Raw genomic sequence first — 21,879 nt, forward strand, 5'->3', positions numbered from 1 at the left:
TCTTGGCCAAAAGAAGTAAAAGAAGAAGAAGAAGAACTGAGCAACTAAACCCAGGACATTCGCCCATTTCTATCAGCCCATTATTTTTTCCTTTTAGTCACAGAGTAACACGTACACAAAAAGTAAATATTCTAACGCTTGTACTGTGGTTGCAAAAAAAAAAGTTTCCACCAAGGATTATTCGGGACCAGTTGGCCTTTGACCGGAGCGTTTGGCAAAAACAACTGTACTGGCAACACTCACTGCATAACGCTCACGAAATATTTTGAAAACAAAAGCGATTGGATATCATAGCTTTTAGGATCAATACACAGGTTTCTGCCGGCCCCGGATTGAACGGAAGTTAAACCGACATATGCAATGCTCACGACAAAATCCCCAAAGTAGAAAGTTCTTCCTTCTATGATTGAATGCGGAGAAGTAGGAGACCTCAATCACATATTTTTTGATTGTGTGAAGCATCGGAATTACTCTCAATCCCTTTATATAGACCTGATTAATTCCCATGTTCCCTCTCCTATTTCCTTGGTACCTGCTATATTTTTTGTGAATAATTTGGAACGCGTTGCCAGGGCTATATGTAACTTTATTAGTGCATGTGATAAACGCTTGTAAATAGACTTGTGTGCATAAATTTGAGACTGCTTAGTGGCACTTTAAAATAGACTTTATTGTGCATGGTGAGTAATGTAACTGCCCTATTTAAAAATTGTGTGGACTTTTAGGAGCATTCCTCGGCGGTAGTCGGAAATGGGCGAATGTCCTTGGTTGACGTGCCCATGTTAAGGAAAGGCTCTTTCTATGATTGTCACAACTTACCTTAGTATTCTGTGGTTGTCACCATTTAAATTTGACAAGGTGTTGATGTTGATTAATAAACAATTCGAAACAAAAAGTAAATTGGCTATTATAGAAAAAAATTCTCGTACTTCCATTTAATGGTATATTAGATTATCCGAATATGGAAGAAAAGTAAGTAAATACAAATTCACGGACTAAAATCTGTGGTAATAACCCACTTTGTGAACCATATTTGTCTTTTTTTTTTCAAATTTGATTTATGATTTCCCAATAACTATCCTCTTTCAGAACTGACACTTGGTTTGGATCATGGTTGAAGGCTGCAAAAGATAAGGTGATAATATGCAGATGGTGTAATTGTTACTTTGAATGTTGTATTTCCAGAGCTCTGAAGTTTTTGAATTTGTCAAAAAGGATTTAGAGGAGTTTAGCTCTGTGGTAAAAAATGAAGCATCAAATGTTGTGTCTTCTGCAGGAACAGTTGTGGAAAAGACATTAAATGTAAATATTCTCTTTAGAAACTAGTTAAACAGAGGATGTTTTCTGTTTTTGGGAACATAATTTCTTAAATAGGTTTATTTTTTATTTTATTCTCTATTTTTACAATCTTAACTTTGCATGCAATTTTTTATTTTTTCATATTCTCCAAAAAGTCTAAATTCTTATAAATTTTAAGTATCTATTCCGAAGTAGTTATTTACCAATATCCTTGTGTACACTGATCAAAGTCAGCATATTTTGCCAATGTTACTTATAAAATAGCAATCAGAGTAGCAGTGATGCGTCGCGTTTGCGTTTTATTAGAGTTGCGTTAAAGGTTTCAAAGAAGTAGCCATCAAGTACTACCAATGATGAGTTTTTTAGTATTGAAAATGTCAGCAACGAACGCAGTTTGCTTGTTCCTAGAAACCATAGAGTTTCTAAATATATAAGTGGGCCTGCCTATGCTGATAGTATAGGGAAGCCAGGATATGTATATTTTTTAAATGTCTGTTCAATCTGCGCATGTGCAGTCAACAATCAACATGGCTGCTGACAGTTTTCTTAATCGGATAGGTTTTTGGTTAGATGTAGCAGATCTGCAGTGTGTGAAATTTAGAGGCATTTCCTTTTCTAAGAAAAGATCATTGCCATTGCATTTCCAGTATAAGTTAGAAAACAGGAGTGTAAGAGAAGAAATAGATAAAGTTTGACACTTTTTATTGAAAACTGAAAATATGTCATGACAGATTCCTTCGATACATGGGAGTTTCTGTTATAAAATTCAGTTATCTAGCATGTATGACGAAAATTAAGTGTTCCACAAAGGTGGTCTTGCCTGAATTTTAGTTAATAAAATTTCAGGCAAATTGTCATCTGTCATTGTCATTAAATTCAACGCGGCGCTTCTATTCTGGTCGCTAATTTAGTGTAAAATCAAGTATATCTCATATTGATAGGTAATATGCGACACCACATTTTTTGATTTTGATGATATTCTCTATAACGAAAATCCCATCCATTGTTTGGTACCAAAATATGTGTCTGCACCTATACAAAATCCCGTATTTGGTTTCACTCCCATTAACTGGAAAATGGTAGCAAGATCATAACATGTTGCTGTAGGATCGAATCCTAGTCATTAAGAATATTTAAAAGATTCAAATAAAAGTTAAATTAAAGAGTGTATGTTTTTTAAATACTAATGCTTTTTACAAAACTTCTGGATTCCTCCTGCGTCGGTTTTTGTTTGGTTGAAATTGCTGACGTTTCGCCAATCATCCTGTTGGCTTCTTCAGAGCTTGACTGAAACTGGAGAAGAAGAAGCCAACAGGATGATTGGCGAAACGTCAGCAATTTCGACTAAACAAAAACCGACTGACGGAGGAATCCAGAAGTTTTGTAAAAAGCATTACAGTAGCCTGTGAAAGTTTCTTCGAAAAATTTTTAAATAGTAATTTTTAAAATATATAATATTTTGCTTACTTAAAGTTATGGGAGCCACCAATTTTACAAGGAGTATGCATCATCTATTTGCTTTGTCAGTAACCTGAAGTTTCTTACTCCTAACTGTGAGAGAGGTTTGCAAACATGTTTTCAGTAATTTATTGATTTTGTTTATTTGCAAATGTAGAAAAACTTGATTTGATCTATAGTGTTTTTATTCATAAACACATATTTTATTGAAAATAAATCACATAACCTTCTACACTAAATAGAAGTTCCAATGAAACTAGCAATTACTGTTTCATCGTCAAGATAGATCATATGAGGTGTAAATGATACAAAATAGTGATAAAAAATGATAAAACCACAAGTCTTTTTAGCTGGAGTCGCCAGTCTCAGCAGTTGGTTCTGTTAAGCGCAGTTTCAGCATGTTTCTAGGTAAGTTCAATTCAGTCAAGTTTTATTATAAGTTAATGACTTAGAAATATTTACCAACACAAAGAATGCTAAACAGTAACAACTTTTTTCAAAAACTGATATACACACATGATTGAATTGAATTCTTCACGAATTGTTGTCATTTAGGCCAAATGAATACTGTCCTAAATCCCAGTCCTGATGATAGTGATGCTGAACCTATGCTTGTGGTTGAAAATTTTGAAACAGTAAAATTGAATAAGTATCAGGTAAAGCAATAGGTAAATTTGATTTTTTGGGATTGATATCCTTGATTCTTTTCAGAAATTGTTGTATGAACTGCAAAAAAATCCAGAAACTTACCTTTGCGATCCCGAGCCTCATCTACAGAAACAATTTGATTGCTGGTTAGAAATTATTGATGACCAACTATCAGATGACAAAATTGTCAAACAAGTAAACAGTTCGGAAGTTCTTAAGCAGCAATATGCAAAGTTAGTGCCAGACATTATTGAGCATCATGTATTTTGGAAAAGGTAAATGTTCATTAAAATTATGATGTATCAGTTTATTATTAAATTACATGATACTTAAGTTTATTGTTAACAAAATGAGATCATTTATGTTTGAATGAAGTTCTGACGATTTTGATAAATTACAATTCCTGAATGCTTCAAATATACTGAAAGCTTACTAACTTTTAAGCAAGGAAGACAAGGTGAGTCATTGATATACTAAAGTTTATTGTCTGATTAATTTAATTAATTTTCAATTCATTTTCAAGGTCTTCAATGTTTTTATTAATATTAATATTATATTATTTTATTAATATAATATTAATAATACATACCTAGCCCTAATAGTTTTCTCAATATTTTAATTTTTCTAAAAAAAACTAGTTTTCACACTTGCAAAAAATATATAATAACGCCATATTTAATATAAGCGTTATTCGAAAATTAACGTAAAAGATAAATGCAACGGAATTTGAATTTGATACTAGAAGGTGTTCAAAATAATCGAATATATTTGGATCATTTTAAATTGAAAAATCTATATATTACTATTTTTTCTAAAAGATCTTACAAAAACCTACAACTTTTGTAAAGTATGTGGTATACTTATTTTTAATACTTTGCACTTTATTTTAACTTTTCCAATATAGACCCTTCTTTCTGTCTAAGACTAAGACAAAAATGAATAGGAGAAAGATTTTTGTTGGAGCCGTAGATAAAGCAACAGACAGTTATTAGCAATTTTGGTGAAAATAACAGTTAAATTTTAAATTAACAGAAAAAGGAAATTGACTTATCTTATTTGTAATTATTATGGTGCAATGAATGTTCAAAAATATGGCCTCCTATTTGTTATTCTCCTGCACGCGTCCCGAATCCTATTTTCCATATCTCCTGGTGTTGTAGGGGTATTTGCATAAACATGACCAAACGACCTTTAAAATATACCCACAAAAATAAATCTAGTGAGTGGTGTTAAGCTGAGGAGGCCATCCAATGAATCCACCTCTACTGATCCATTTCTGCGAGTAATGCCGAGGAGCTCCACCTTGCTGAAACCACAAGTTGAAACCCTTTAAAAAGAAGGGTAAATACTGGAAAAGTTAAATTAAATCGCAAAGTATTAAAAATAGGTATACCACATACTTAAAAAAAGTTGTAGGTTTTTGTAAGATCTTTCAGAAATAATAATATATATGGTATGCCATTTAAGAAAATTGAGTTTTCTCAATTGAAAATTCGTTGTTTGTTTATTTTGATTACCCTTCAGCATTCAATTCAAATTCCGTTGCATATATCTTATACGTCATCTTCGAATAACACTAATACCAAATATTATAATACTATCGTAAATTTTTTTTTGCAAGTGCGGAATTAGTATTTTTTTAGAAAAATTAAAATATTGCAAAAAATTAGAAGAATTTCAGAATGAATTCAAACAAAATTTAAAGGTATAGTTTATACTGTAAAATAATTTTAAATTGTGCATCCTAACAATCTTTACAACTTTCGCATTTACCATTTTCTCATAACTTTTGGAACCTATTAGTTAATGAGCTTTACCCTATCATTGACTCGCCCTCTATATGTCTATTTAGATAGATAGGTGGTAGATAATTTTGCTTTATATTCAGTGAGATACTTAATCCAAAGTATCTAAATTTGGGAATTTGAAACCCAGTAAAATTCGTTGATTGTTTTTTGCACAGACAGACCGTACTGATATTCTTGGTAATATTTTCTATTTGTTTACTTACAGATACATATGCTATATTAGTTTGCACCTTTGACTAAAATTTTTGTTCTTATTAATAGACACATAATTAAAAATCGAAAAGCGTTTATGAAAAAAACCTATTCCTTTAATTCTTAAACTATTACAAGTGTTATAGTGTATTACAGAATCAATAAATAGATATCTTACAAAATTAAATTGTATTTTTTATGTGTTATAGTGCCTTTAATATTATTATAAGCAGTGATTTTTGTTTAGGTATCTATTCAAAAAAGCTTTATTAGAAGATGAAATGGCAAGGCAAGAAATGTTAGAAAAACGCGAGATGTTGGAATATCACGAAAAGTCACTGAACAAAAATCACCAAAACTTGACATGGGAGCAAGGTAATTTTTATTATTTTTGGCTTTGAAACCAAAGGCTTCATAACTTGTTTGCGCAGATAAATTAGGAAAATTGCACACCTGTGGGTTACCAAACCACAGTTTTAAGCAATGTATATTGTTTTCCCTCGCGTCTGAGATATAGAAAATTTTTGGTTGGAAAAGAAATAAGTACAGATTCATTCTTATGTTGCAGAAGATTTTGCCGAAAATGTTGAGTTAACAGAGGAACAGCAAATTCAACTTTTAGAAGAATATGAAAACGAAACTAAAGAGAAGAAAAAGTTGAATACAAAAGACATTAAGGATGAGAGATTTCTTAAGAAAGAAATTGTGGATAAAGTAAAAAAAAGTGAGGAAAACAAGTCAGAAAAGTTAAATGACACTGATTCTACCCTAAGTTTAAATACACCCAGTAGTAACTCGAGTGTTGACGACGATTGGGAAAGAGTTAGTGATGTCGAGAAATAGAACTGCAACATTAAGGATTTTTTACCATTTTTTTCTTAGTATATTAAAGAGTTGTTTTGAAGTATGGGTTTCCTTTCCTATCCACGATTGTAATTTTAGATAATAGGGTTAGGTTGGTTAGTTAGTTATTTTTTTCTTTTCAATAAGTTTGATAAATGCCATTTATTTAGTTTATTAAGCACTCGCCCCGCTCGTACAAAATGAAACCCATGACTAACAAACTTTATCAACGTGTTGCATGCTAGGCTTTTAGTAAAACATTAACTAAGTGACACGTGACCTTTAGAATTGACAAACGTACCGTTGGGTATTTTAAAATAGGAAGTAGAAAAAAAATATATAATTTACTAAATTAGTTTCGGTTGCACAATTGCTTGAAAAATAAAAATAAGATGTCTAACATTAATACTGAGCTGCATGAAACGATACTACAAAAGCGCCGAAAGGCCACCTAAAATAAAATATTAGTTTTATTTTAATAAGGCAATTTTTCAAGAAATAAGTAAGAATTTCTAACTTTAGTTAGAATTTCTATTAAATAAAGTCAGAATTTCTGAAAAACAAGTCAGAATTTCTCACTTATTGATTGAAATTAACATGATTCCTACAATTGCCGCTGGTTTCGGAGATAGTGCGCGTTGAGTTGTTTGTTTGTTTTGGATTTTCTCATTAATCGCCAAAGTATTGTTTAGTTTGTATTGAGGTAGATATTTGATTTATTTTTTTTTATTATTATTACCAAAATTTTTATTGTTAAAATTTATTAAATAAAATATTTACAAAAATTTGAAAAATATCTTCGACTTTTTAAATGCAAATAAGTCAGAACGCGACAGACTTAGACGATCTAAACAACTACCATCAACCAAAACTCGACAGATAAACAAATATGATTCGATTTATAGAAGCAACGTCTAAATAAATTTCAAATTCGTAATTGTCATGTCAAAAAACCTTAAAACTACCAATTTTTATAATTGTACTATTAAAACTTTCTCTATTATTGAGAAATAAAATTAATAAAATAAAAGAATAAAACTTAAAAACGAAAAATATAACAGCCTGCCTTTCGATACCAAGGAATTGTTGGGTTTTGGGTTGGGTTTATGAAAATTAAAATTCATTTTATGTGGTCAACATTTCGGCAATTTTATTGTTTTCTTCAGGACTAATAAGGATGATTTTGCGTGTTAATGGACATTTTATTCGAAATATAGACGAAGGTATTTTAGAAGGCGATTCCTTGTTAAAATATGTGAAGAAAGTTTTTATGGATATGGATCCGGAAATGCAGACTTTTCTAGATACAATATATTAAATTGAAAAGTAGACTATAACAAATTTTGGAAATGTCCGCCCGTCAGGCAGGTCCGTGCACCTTCTCATACGACAAATCATTAAATAATGAACTCGAGCTCATATTCTCATATTAATTAATTAATCATATTAATTCTGTTGTTTCTATGGGCATGCATAAGATATACATTAAATATCGGTATACGAGCTATAATAAAAAATATATTATTCACGTTTGATTATTGATCACTTTAGTCACGAATTTGATTTGCCACAAACGGAGCAAAGCCAGTGTTTAACAAGCGATTGGCTGAAGAAGTTTATCAATATGATGCATACTATACTTTTTCTACGACCATTAGTTTGTGGGTACATTGTTGCAAAACACAAAAATATTCAATAAGGTGTACGACGTGACTATCAAAACCATCCTTGCATAATTTGATAGTTTAGAGCAGGGAGTAGAAAAAGTTTATTTTTAAACTATCTCAATCCAAACCCTGGTTAATAGATTTATTATATCAAAAAGCAATCTTAGGATACGTATAGCATGCTGTTCTGCAAAAAAATGCCCAAAAACTAATAACGATTTTAGAAAGAGTTTAGAGTTAGTTAACCTCTTCGGCTACTATTTGGAACATTTTCTTGTCGAATTAAAGCGAAGAATATGTAGACGATAAACTATGACCAAATTTTAGCACGCTTTTGGCGGCGTGTCTCATACGTCTTCTGAGAAACACGTTTGGGGATATCTATATACACCAAGTTTGCACTCTCATAGTTCTTTCGAACGGATTACATCGAGTGTCAGATATGCATTTTAAAATACCACATTTATTTCAGGTTTTTCCAATCACTTCAAGTCCTATTGTTTTTCGCCGAGATGACCTTTGAATACTAATAGGATCCTTTTTAAGGATAAAATTTTGCCGAAATTTTGCAATTAGTCATACCGAGAAGCAATAAATGAATATTCACTCGGCATATGTAACTTTTTGTTTCTGGGTTACTAGGTTTTTGTGGATATCACAAATAACATTTTCGGATAGCAGCTTTATATAAAATGTATTGATCGTTCATTTGGTCGTCAAAGAACTATATATATCTTTTGCTAAGTAGTTTCTTTAAAACCAAAGCGGAATTCCTTTTTTGTCAATCATATAAAATATAAACAAACTATTAGTGTACTGATTTTAACGTACGTTTTACAAAAGCGTGAAAATAATGATATTGAGCCAGATATATCTTAGTAAAATATTGGTCACTGAGATTCTGGATATTAAAATTTAGTTTTTCTCCTCCCGTCTGTAAAATACTTAATTACGCACGAATCTAGCGTGCGGGAAGCACCACTTTACCACGTCAGTTTCGTTTCCCACGAATCCGAGCCACTTCGGACATTTCCGGGATTTTACCGCACTTGTTTGGGAGGAATCGGATGTTTTCGGAGATATTTCCCACGCTTTGAATTTTGACGTTTGTCAATTCTGACAGTCATGTCAGTGAATGTATTCGTGTTGTTTTGCGGAAATATAACTAATAAATAATAAAACTAACGGTCGTAGAAATTTTTTTTAACTCATTCGTTTATTAAACACTCGCTCCGCTCGTGTCAAATAAACTCGTGAGTCAAATGCCGTTTACCGCACTTGTTGCATAATATATTATTTCGAGGTTGTCATTTGTCTATAGCTCAAGCAGTTGATGAAACTAAAATTTAGATTTAGGGGATTTTCTAGGTGGCGATTAGATTATATTGTTTCTCATAAGATGTAGTGGGCTCTAGTTACTTCCTACAGTCTCTCTATTTCATCCCATAAGTTTCTTGTTAGTATCGATTTTAGTTTTTTTTTTAAAGATTATGATACAGTGACGATTACATTTGTTTCGATAAAACACACCGTCTTAGAGATTTTAATATATTTTTATACACTTAGCTCCACAAAAAATCGGCACTAAAAACTGACCTCAATTTTAAAATTGTGAACGTTTCGTTTGATTTTGATGGTCATTTTTTAATTCATTCTTGGGAAACAACGCCATAATATCACAACTTTTATACAGAATTTGATTTGAACATATATGCAATCCTGTATTATCTCAATGAGTGACATTTTACTGACGCATGTTTTAATTACTTGAATATTCATTTTAAAATAACGTTAAAGAATTTTTTATTTACATTAATGAAGATCAGCACTACTGTTAATGTGAATCTGTTGATTTCTAATCCATAGCCCACCCATTTTTATAAACTGTTTTTCAGTCAGCTATTTGATTTGCAACGAAAATATCTGGACAACATATTTTATTTGAAATAAATGTGTATGTCCAAATAATTCTGAATAAATGTTTGTGACAATTTACAAAAAAACAGATCATCAAATTCAACGAACGATTTGCGAGTCAATTTTGTGGTTTGTATTTTGTTTATAGTGACCGATTTCTTGTGGAAGTGAGTGTATTCAGCTGCAAATATCGCGAAAAAAAGTAACGCAATGGTACTAACAATAAAGTTATGGCAGGGACAAACTCCGAAATTTTCATGTTTATACGTCAAAAACTGCATGACTCATGGCGAAATAACAATTTCGCGACCTCAATCTTAACACCCTGTATCTGACTAATGATTAACATTTTACTAAGGCACATTCGGCTCACTATCATTAATGTTCACGAGTTTAATTTAGGATTGCTTTTTGGCGCATTCGGACAGACTTCCCTATGTATGCTGATACAGGCATTTTTGTAACCAACACTAAAAATTGTCGAGAAAGGATATTTATTCAATGTGCGCATGCGAGATTACTTTCAAACCTCGATTACAACCAATAAAGGACGTTGGCGCTCAACATGACCGTTGGTGATTCGTGTCCGATGCCATTAAACGAGGTGTGTAAAGTGTGTGGACATTGCAGTTAAATTTAATTAAGTGTAAAATTTATATGCAGGCAAGTACTGTACGAAAATGTTATATCCGCTTAGTAGCTTAAATGATATTCACTCACACAAGGTGAAGAGGCAAATTGATAACGAAATGTTCCATGATAAACTCAATTTATTTTAGGAAATGTAATGAAAGTGGCCGAAATCATAAAAAAAACAATATCTTTGGCTCTTGCAGTCATGAGCCAACATCTCTTGTAGAAAGATCCAAATCGAAAACATTCCCCCATATATACCCTCCTATGTGTGCCATAGGTACTAGATTACGCTTGACAAACGTGTGTGAAGTTTAAATTAGTAGTAAGTTTTTCTATGCGTTATAATAATTATTGTTATTTTGATTTATATTTTTAACAATGTTTTTAATAAAACTAACTTAAAACTTAAGTTATACTACGAGGAGCACAGCATTTACTACTGTATAGTATCAATATTTATTTATTTACCTACCGAAGTACGTGATACATCTATACCTATGCTCTATATATTACAAAATTCATTTGAAAACACCTTTTATTTAGATTGCCCTGTGGTTATTGTTAATTCATACCACACATATTCGCGTGCCAAGACAAAATAAATCGAAAAATTCAAGGTGCATACAGACTGTAGGCGATAATGTCCGGCATTTGCATTCAGTAGAACTCCCAGTAAACAAAGTACTGTGCGACACGTCTGTTATGTTTTTTATTTTATTTAAATTCACCCTTTTAGCTAATGTGTAATTGAAAATTTTTGAACAGTATTTAGTAAGCGCACGTGTTTTACTGAAACAATGACTTGTTCGTTGTTATCAACGCGTGTAAAAAGGTTGTTCACTCTTCTACCAAGCTCTATCCTGGAATGTGAATCTGTGAACGACATTCGTGTTTATTCAGAATTTTCTGATCTTGTCGAGTTCATCAATTTTATCATTTTTGTGATATGTGAAATTAGCTTTCGACCACCATTTACATAGTCTAATGCTGGGCAAAAAAAACACTGGAATGTGGACCTCAAATTTGAGAAAGCAGATCTTGAAGGCATCATCCACTGCAAAAGCGGTGATAAGTTATCCTTCAGTAACGTTGGAGATACCAGTGTTTCTATCCTTCCCTCGATAAGAAAAATGTTGATAACGCTTATATAGGTGGTTTTGATAATTACTTCTCTACTTTTAAATCTATATGTTCTTATGGACAACTGAAACATGAGTTTTATAGCATGGCAACTTTTGCAGTGATCGGTGAATGGCCAAAGCGAAAAATTCGCATACATTTCACATCACTATTTAATCTTAAAGAGTGAATGCATAAATTTTCTAAGACTCGATCAACACCCCGAACTTTTTAGTTTTAGCAACATATTTATAAAAAAGCGTTATATTAATTCTTGGAATTCTACGACTGGAATTGATAAGTAAATTATTAGAATAAACCAAGTCATAAAATATTACCACTTTTTAAATAATTATTATTTTGCAAAGAAGTTATCTCACCGAAAATGTAGTCCCACATGCAACATTCAGGTAGTGATATTGGTTACATTGCTGTTATTATCAGAATTAAAAAAATTAATGTTTCGAAGATTTTTCTAATTCCGTTATCCATCAATGTCAATCAATGGTCATTCCCACAGGACCGTTGTGTACTCCACCCAGCGATCTTTCATCATTCACTCGGTGGGGGTTACACGACAAACTTGTCCCCTCTTATCTGTCAATCTGGACTTAAGCGTATAATATGTCATGAGGATATTTATCGCAACTTGTAGGAAATGGATTTGATACAATTTATTTAATTTTTTTTATTAAATTGATAGATTAAAACCACTAATAAGTAACATATTATGTATACGTTAAATTTTAAATAATAATTTTCCCATTTTGGTTAGTTTCATAATGGCTCGAATATTTTGCGCTTTCTTTCTGATTTTTAAAATTTTTGTTTATCAATTTTCGAAATTATATTAAAAAGAGTAATCTTACAAAACAATAAAGCTAGCAATAAATTAAACAAATTGTTGGCGACTTTTTTATTTTCTAAGAGTTTGTATTTGACACAACAGCATGTAGGGGCAGCGTTTTATTTGTGTATACATCGAAAAAATTCTTATTTAAAATTAAAATTTATGTCCCGCTTGTTGAAAACCATACTGTACATACATTTCATTATGCAACGCCCTGTAGACATTTTCAAAATTTTTTATGTTTAATGCCAAAAAATCACCACACACACAACACACAATATACAGTGGTGGGTCGAAAATGCATGAAATTCATTTAAACGGATTGGTTCTTTCTATCTCATCTGGAAACAGGTCTTCAATATTAAAAGCGGTCAATTCCAATCACTTTAGGAAACATGATATTCTACCGTAGAAAGAAGAAAAACTAAGACAGTGTGACATGATATCCTGGTATCCACCTCATTGATTTTAAAAAAATGACCTGTTGCTAATATCGGTCGTTAATGGATTCCAATTTATTTGTTATTATCAATTTTAATTTGAATTATCCGAAAATTCTGGAGTATGCGTTTTGCACAAATTCCTGATCTAGCTGGTATAATGACTTATTTAATTTTGCATTCTATTCGCCAAAAAAAGGTTAATCTTTAACGTAAACTGACCCATCCCTCGGCTGCATGTGCAGGTCGTGCATCAAGATCCGCTGGATTTGCTTATGAAATTTAATGGCCGCTTACCTTATTATTACCCACACGATAGCATTTAATAGTACCGCAGAAACATTAACTGGGGCCGATTACAGTCATTTTCTAAAATACGAACGGTCGAGCGGCGATTATTGGGAGACGCGTGGGCGATCGATAGTTTGTGAGTTCTTCATTCGACGACCGAAACGACGAAGAGGTTTCGGAGTTGACATTTTTATTTAGGAAATACGGCGATTCGTCCCAATGTTTCGATGTATAATTTTATACAAGATTTATTAGTTCTAAAATTACTTCGAAATTTCGAGACTTACAGATATCTCCATTTTTGTGTTCCAAATTATGAAAATAAACTAGTGTAACATTGAGATTTGTTTTTTAATCCAAAATTAGTAGTTATATTTAATGGAACATCGGGAAATTATATCCCACTGCAACACTAGGAATATTTAATGCAACACTGGAACAAACCACAGATCTCACATTTCACTAACTTCAGGTATCTATTTGTGGGCAGTGGACTCGCCGATACTGGAAGAAAATAAGGTCTCTAGGTACTGAGTACTAACTATACACCGATCTAGCTTGCATTTTGCCACGTCAGTTTGATTTTCCCACGGATCCGAGCCCCTTCAGACATTTTTGGGATATTACCGCACGGGTTTGGGAGCAATTGATGTTTTCGGAGATTTTTCCCAACAGCTTGAATTGTGACGTTTGACAATTCTGACGGTCATGTCAGTGAATGTATTCGTGTTGTTTTGCAAAAAAAGTACCCAAAAAAATAACTCATATGCCGTTTAGCACAATTGTTGCATAATATACTATTAAAAGACATCTTTTACTCAGGAATGTTTTAATGTTTATATTAGAGAAAAAACTTAAAAAAACGAATGTATCAGCTCCACGGAATATACCAAATAATAACAAACACCTAGTTATCTTGTGTACTGACAATTTGATACCAGGAAAATATTTATTTTCATTGTTAAATAATTAAATCCAGAAGAGTCTATAAATATTAAAAAAAAAGTAACCTTAATTTTAAAGGTAATAGAAGTCAACATTTGGCTCTTTGTGGTATAAATTTAAAGGAAGAATCGTTTAATGAAATTTGCTCAATCATTTGTTTCTATACTTTAAAAATAGTATTTAGGGCTGACAGAACAATTTAATTAGTTTAATTTATCATATATTCATATATCATACTTTTCTTAATTTAATATTTTATGAATGCGTAGAAGGGAAATTTTAAAAATATTTTTCTCCTAGTAATTACCGACTTAAAAGTCGCCTAAACGGTGGACCGCCTCGACGGGGGTTTAGTTAAAGCAATAACCAAAACTAACTAAAACCAATCAAAGTTGAAAAAATACAAATAACTGGAGAGAATTCCGACTTGTAAGAATCACTTTATTCCAACTTTTAACTCGAAAACCACTATGGAAAAAAATATTGACATTGTTGCCCTTCTACGCTTTCGTAATATTTAGCATTTGTAGAATAAAATTGAATTAAATATTAATTTTCGGCTAGGTGTGTGCTTGATTTTAGCGCCAATTTGATATATTAGAAAAGAAAAGCTTAAAGAAATTATTCTCTCTTATTTTAATTGTTAATTGTTTTTTTTAATCAGAAAAGTAAGTATAAGTACAACTCAAAACTATATATGTTTTTAATACCTATTTTTTACTTGTGGGTGAAGCAACGTACATAAAAAATAAAAGTAATTTCTATTTAAAAATTTTATTATAAAAATATTTATAGTATTTTTTGTGAGCGGGACAAAGACAAAGATATATATCGCTTTATATAATTATAGGTTACAAAACGTATTATCGGAATACTTTAATCTTAAAGGGTGGTAAAATATAGAATAGTTTGGCATAAAAAGTAGTTAGATTAAAAAATCTCAAATTAGATAAGTTAAGGTTTTCTAACGAAGGATCTCGTTTTTAAAAAACACTTTTTATTTTGCAAACAGAACTACGAGGTTTTATTTAACCCGCTACAAGGAGAACTGGACGCAAAGTACAAAGTTGTTATATATATAAAGTTTTTATGCAAGCGTCGCGTCGCAGATACTGGGAATACTGAAGCTAGCATTTCATCAGCATATTCTATCACATAATTCCTCCCTCCGAAGTGGAAAACAACAGGGACGAAGGGTTGTTTTCGGAAGACTGGTCGTTCTTGGTTTTCTTGGAATCTTGCAGCAAATGGCTCTTGTTGATTTTCCATGCTATAACTATTAACAAGATTAAAATAAACATCATTCCTGTTGAAGTGGCGAGACTCCAAGTGACTGGATGAATTTCATAACCAATGTCGGGGATCGATGATTTCGCAGCTTCTCGTAGTTTTTTGATCGTATTGAGATCAATCGATTGTAGTTGGAGTGGCTGGTACTTTACATCGTGATGTTCCATATTTTCAATTTTAATGGGTGGCAGTGAGAATGGGTTTGCTTTAAAAATTTCTTCTTTATTCCAAAGCTCAGTATTTTGGGTACTTATACCACAATTATATGGAACATTGATTAGGCAGGCTTCTTCAATAAAAGCTATTTCTTTGTTTTGACAATTCATTTGTAATTTAAGTTTCTGTTCCGATGGTATTATCAAAACAAATCTACTAGTGATTGGTCGTATTATATGCGTTGAAACATTTACATTGACTACGTGGCAATTTTTGTTTTCGGCATATTTAATGAGGGTTGTCACACAATCACCGATGGGCTGGGTAAGTTGATTTTCGCAAACGTAGGTGTCTTCAATGATTGGGCAGATTGATTCTTGATATTGTTGCATGTCAGTGCCCAATATTAGGTAGGGTGAATTAGGTATAATTAAGGAGTGATTCACAGGTACTGGGAACAGGTGGAATATTTCAAAAATATCTTTAAGAAAAATCGGAATATGGACGGCAAAAATTATTTTATCTTTTGTAAATTTAACTTGTAAGTTTGCTAACTGATAATAATTATTTTGATTTTCAAAAATTAGAATTTGATCATCACCATAGAGAACAGTCAATTTAAAAATTATTTGTTCTAATTCAGCCGCCGATATTACTACAGGATGTAATGTGTTTAATTTCGCAAATGTAATGGCATTTTCTAAATTATCCAAAAAAGTTATAAAACTTTGGCAATTTAGAATAATTTGCATTAGTGTATTTTGAGCTTTAATGAAAGTAGTTATGTCAGTAATAGTTTTATTTGAATTATATTCAAAAATGTCTATATGTTTTTTAATAGCTTCTTGATTTTTCTGTAGAAGTGTTATAGTATCATTATAGTTGTCAATCAGCTGTTGAATCAACGAGGTTTGCTTTTTTAGTTGGATGTCAGATGAATGTTTACTACGCACAAGTTCTGTGATAATTTTATCGTATTTTTGTCCATCCTCTGAATCGAGAGTGCCAAAAAGCCATTTCGATAATTTACCTACAACATTTATTAAACCTCTTTTTGTACGGTTATTAGGTTTTATGTTACCAAGTTTAAATTTTACTTGAGTAATTAAATATCGAACATTATTAAGTAAATTATTTCCATTAATATAGTGTACATTCTGATAATTATGTTTATTTGTATAGTTTAATGATTTTGAGATTACAGCGTAAGCGTATTCTAAATTACGTAATTGATTAAAAAGTTGAGATGTTTCTACAAAATGCAAAAATGTATGTTGATGTTGAATTATTCGAGCATTTCCTAAGCGGAAGGGGAGAAGTGGTGTTTTAATTGGGATAACTTCAATATCATTATTCGCTATCACTAATAACAGCGTAGCTGCAAGAAGGAACAGCGTTGTCCGGTTCATTAACCTGCGAAGAAGAAAAAGCTTTAGGTTTTTGGATCTGAGATTTATGAATTATTTTTTTATTTTTTGTAATAATTTTATTCCCAATATCTTGATCTATAATAACAGGTTTTCTTCGGGGTTTGTCCTTACTACGTTTTGCTGTTTTGTCAGTAACGTAAACCTTTGTATTTTGTTTCATTTCAGGTGGATTTTCTCGTTTTTCGTTTTGTTTTTCATTTAAACGTATTTTTGTTTCTAACGATGTTTCGTAAATTTGTTGATAGATAGTTTTTAGTCTTTCACGTCTATCTGCGATATAATTATTTACAATGATTTCATCCGTTAAATCAAAGGGATCTAAACCGTTTACTTTTCCATTAATAACGTCAAAAGTTTTTTGTTTTGTTACGCTATGCATTGATGAATTGTAACGTATAATTGCGTATTTTATTAAATTTTTAGGGGCTTCTTTAGGTTCTTTAAATTTTAGTACCCTATATAATTCAACAAGAGTAGAGTGAAATCTCTCTATTGGACTATTACTATTAGAATTGCCGGGAGTTGTAAAATGAATTGCAATTTTATGCAATTTACAGAAATCTAAAAGCAAAGACGTTTTAAATTCCGTACCATTATCACACGTTATTTGTTGAGGTAGGCCGTGATGACTTATAAAGGTCGCTAAACCGTCTAAGATAGCAATTGCTGTGCAAGCGGGTTCTAACGGATAAGCTTGGGCGTACCGTGAAAATACGTCTATAATTGTAAGAAATTTTACGTTACATATTTGAAAAGTATCCATATGGATGGATTCTAATGGTTCAGAAGGGGTCGGTGTCAACATAAACTTTAATTTTGGTGGATGTCGATCATATTTTGTTTGTTGGCACGTGTCACAATTATTAATATATTCAGTTAGGTCAGTTTTCATATTTGGCCAATAATAGAGCCTTTTTAATGCTATTAGGCTTTCATTAATTCCTCGATGACAGGTTTTTTCATGATGATATGCAATTAGGTCTTTTTGTTTTGTCCTGTCAGTGACGTCAGTTAAAAGAGTTTTCGATATTACCAATTTGTAAGCACGGTTTTTAAATGTATTTGGTAACAAAACAGATAGTTCTCGATTTAAATCTATTTCGGTATTTTGTACATAAAGGCAGTACATTTTTGTTGGATCCAAATAATTTAAAAAGAATTTAATTATTTCATTTTGATAGTTCTGACTTAAATAAACAGAAAATCTAGATTTATTTTGAAATGGGTAACTCCTAATCACGTGATAACGATCGTTTGTTTTTTGGTTAAATATTATTTGATTAGAATAAGTATTTAAACTATTTTCGGTAATTGGTATATTTAATATTGGATCTTCAGCTGCTGAGTGTACTGTCTCACCAGTATTAGGAATATTTGGCGGTTTAAGTTGAATGTCCGAGATGATATTAATTTTTGGCGTGTTTACATTTTCTAGAGGGTTAAACACGTCTTCAATTTGTTCCAATTGTTCAAGGCTTATATTTTGATCTTCTTCATGTATGTATTTATCGATATCTTCATTAATATCTCCAGGATTTCCGAAAAGTGACTCTTTATCTATCATATTTAGTTCGATGCGTGATAGGGCATCAGCGTTAGTGTTCAGTTTGCCCTTCTTATAATGAACTGTGTAATCAAACTCTTCCAGTTTTAGTCGCCATCTTAGCAATCTGGAATTTGGTTCTTTCATATTAAACAGGTATTGTAGAGGTTTGTGATCGGTAACTATCACAAATTTTCGGCCAAATAAATATGGTCGGAAATATTTTGTTGACCACACGATTGCTAATAATTCTTTCTCTATGGTTGAGTAATTGCTTTCAGCCGGGTTCAATGTCCTAGAGGCAAAGGCTATGGGAAGATCACTACCAATTTTTCCTTGGCTGAGAACCGCTCCTATAGAAACATTAGAGGCGTCTGTTGTCAATATAAAAGGTTTTTCGAAATCTGGATATTGTAGTATTGGATCATTGCACAAGATATTTTTACAAAGATCGAATGCTTCTAGAAATTCTGGCGTGTGTTTGATGGTCGCTCCTTTCTTTAGGCAATTTGTGAATGGCTTGGTGAGTTTTGCAAATCCGTTAATAAATCTTCTATAGTATCCTAGAAGGCCTAGAAAAGATTTTATGTCTTTTGCTGTTTTCGGTACAGGAAATTTCTGGATTGCAATAATTTTCTTGGGATTCGGTTTAATTCCGTTTTTTGTTATTATGTGACCCAAAAATTCTACTTCGGTTCGTAGGAATTCCGTTTTATCTAGTTGAATTTTTAGTCTAGCTTGTCGCAGTTTTTGGAAAACAAGTTTAAGATGTTTGATGTGTTCTTCTAGGGATGACGAAAATACTATGATATCGTCCATGTATACTAGACAAACCTTTCCCTGTACATCACGCAAAACATTATCCATGACGCGCTGGAATGTCGCGGGGGCGTTTTTCAATCCAAAAGGCATTCTAACAAACTCAAAATGACCATTCTCGACACTAAAAGCTGTTTTTTCAATTGATTCCGGATCCATTTCGATCTGATGAAAACCAGATGAAAGATCGATAGTTGAAAAATAATTACACCTTCCCAATTTATCGAGTATATCATTTATATTAGGCAATGGATAGCGGTCGTCTATCGTTTTCTCATTTACCTTACGAAAGTCACAAACAATCCTCCATTTTTGCTTGCCGCTGGCGTCAGGTTTCTTCGAGACTACCCAAATGGGGCTGCTCCAAGGGCTTTGGCTGTGTCTAATGATTCCGTCGTCTAACATTTTATTAATTTGCCGTTGAACTTCCTCTTTATGGATAAAGGGGTATCTATATGATTTAGTGTATACAGGCAATTCATCCGTTGTTCTTATACAATGTTTGATTTTATTGGTGAACGTTAACTTTTTGTTTTCATGATGGAAAATATCGTTATATTCTTTACAAAGCCTTATTATAGCAGATTTTTCTTCTAAATTTAAATGTTCGCAACGAATTATTTTGGAAATGTCGCATTTACTAAATTGTTCTTTATGTTTTGGTAAGATGTGTTCTAAATTAAAAAGTTCAAAATTTTCTTTATGAAAGTCCGGAAAAGATAAAACTTTTAGAGGTTGTGGGAAATTTAACGTTATATTTTTCTCAGTGTAATTAATAACTTCTGTTTGCGCAAAACCGTTTTTTGCAGTAGTAAGTGTTTCTGGAAAATAGAGACCTTCAATGACTTGCTCGGGAATAATAACATCATTGTTTTGTGTTACTGTAATTCTTACGTTAACAATTTCGTGTGCATTCACAGTAATACAATATATTTCGTTTTGTGGTTGTCTAAATAAAATTGGTATATTAGTTGTATTATTCCTTAATTGTTTATTGACAAGATCGATAGAAAAATTAAAACGTTTTAGGTCGTTTAATCCTATTATACCGTCAAAGAATTTATGAAAGTCAAAAAGAATAAAAGATAGGTTGGTATTAGCCTTTAATTCTGGGAAAGCCGGAATATCTGCTTTAAATAAAGTTTCCTTTTCACCAGTTCCTGTTTTAATAATAGTTGGGGAATGATATATTTTTTCACAATAAAATTTTTCTGCAATGGAAGGTCGAAGAATCGAGTGAAAACAACCAGTATCAATTAAAAGTTTAATTGCGGATTCTTTAATCTGGATGTACGGTAAACTATTATTAATTTCGGTATACATTTCTAATGTCATTTCGTTGAGTCGCATTGGCTCGTTATTGTAAAATTTTGAGAGATTTGATTTTCAATTTCAGGGTGTTTCATCTGTTTGTACCGCGTTACTTTCGTCGATTTGGTATAATTCTTGCGAAATAAAATTTCTAGGGCCAGTAGGTTTGAAATGGTTAATTTGATTATTTTGACGTGGTATAGTATAGTTTGTTCTTGTTGACATAGGTTCGGGTTTATTGTTAGGTATCTGACCTGTCGGTTTAAATACGTTTTTAGGTGGGCCAAAAACTTGCCTATTTGTAGGAAAATTTCTTGGAACTTCGCGTGGTTGAGGCATATTAATTGGACCTCTGGGAAAACTATTAGTCTGGGGAGTAAACTGATTTTGATCATGCCTAATTCTAAAATTTTGATTATGGTGATTGTTGTTTTGAAAATAATTTGTAGGGCGAATCGGTTGTACATAATTAAAATTTTGGTTACTAAAATAATTTGGATTTTGTGAAAATTGTTTAACGGGTTCGATAGAAGTATTAGGCAAAACTTTCGATTGAATTGGAGTTCTGAAGATATTTTGTGTATATTGAAAATTTTCCTCTTCAATAATTTGGGTCATAGCTAATTCTATACAGCTCGGATTTTTAAGTCTTATAATACTTTGTAATTGTCCTGGTAATCCTCTAATAAACGTCCTTAAACAAATTTGATCGTATTGACGTAAATGAATTACTTTGCTTGCATTATCCATAGTATCGGCAGGAAATGCATTAATTTTTTGAGCAAGGATACTTCTTAAAACTTGTAATCTTTTCCCAAAATCTAAAGGATGTTCATTTTTAAAGGGGGTGGCCATAAACAAATCCTGTTCTAAACATTCTAAATTTCGTCTATCGCCAAAACAATTTAACAAAGCTACTTTAATATTGTCCCACGTTACTAACTCCATTCTACAGCCTACTAGAATTTGTGCGCGATCAACAAGTTTCATTCTTATAGTTCTTAACAAATATTGTTTTAAAATTTCGTCGTTTCTTTGACCATATGTATCAAAAAGGAAATCTCCAGCTGATAGAAAACTATTTAAAGTGTTGGAATCACCATTATATCGCAGAATACTATCTATAAACATTTTTAACAAAGTGTAATTTACACCTGAATTCGACGATTGATTAGAATTCATTTTCAAATTGATTTGACTATTCTCTACTTTCTTTT

At 31.8% G+C, this 21,879-nt stretch overlaps 1 protein-coding gene across 1 annotated transcript; it reads left to right on the forward strand.

The window, feature by feature from the left end:
• The first annotated feature begins 833 nt into the window (after positions 1 to 833).
• LOC132699481 (BSD domain-containing protein 1-like) lies at positions 834 to 6,932 on the forward strand. Its single transcript, XM_060666230.1, has 8 exons — positions 834 to 972; positions 1,090 to 1,135; positions 1,186 to 1,302; positions 3,108 to 3,165; positions 3,313 to 3,413; positions 3,469 to 3,680; positions 5,653 to 5,780; positions 5,974 to 6,932. Exons 1-8 carry the CDS (start codon positions 962 to 964, stop codon positions 6,246 to 6,248), a joined length of 948 nt encoding a protein of 315 aa, XP_060522213.1. The 5' UTR covers positions 834 to 961; the 3' UTR covers positions 6,249 to 6,932.
• Positions 6,933 to 21,879: the final 14,947 nt, after the last annotated feature.

The sequence above is a fragment of the Cylas formicarius genome, unplaced genomic scaffold (assembly GCF_029955315.1).
Source record: "Cylas formicarius isolate icCylForm1 unplaced genomic scaffold, icCylForm1.1 PGA_scaffold_10__41_contigs__length_53128322, whole genome shotgun sequence".
Lineage (NCBI taxonomy): Eukaryota > Metazoa > Arthropoda > Insecta > Coleoptera > Brentidae > Cylas > Cylas formicarius.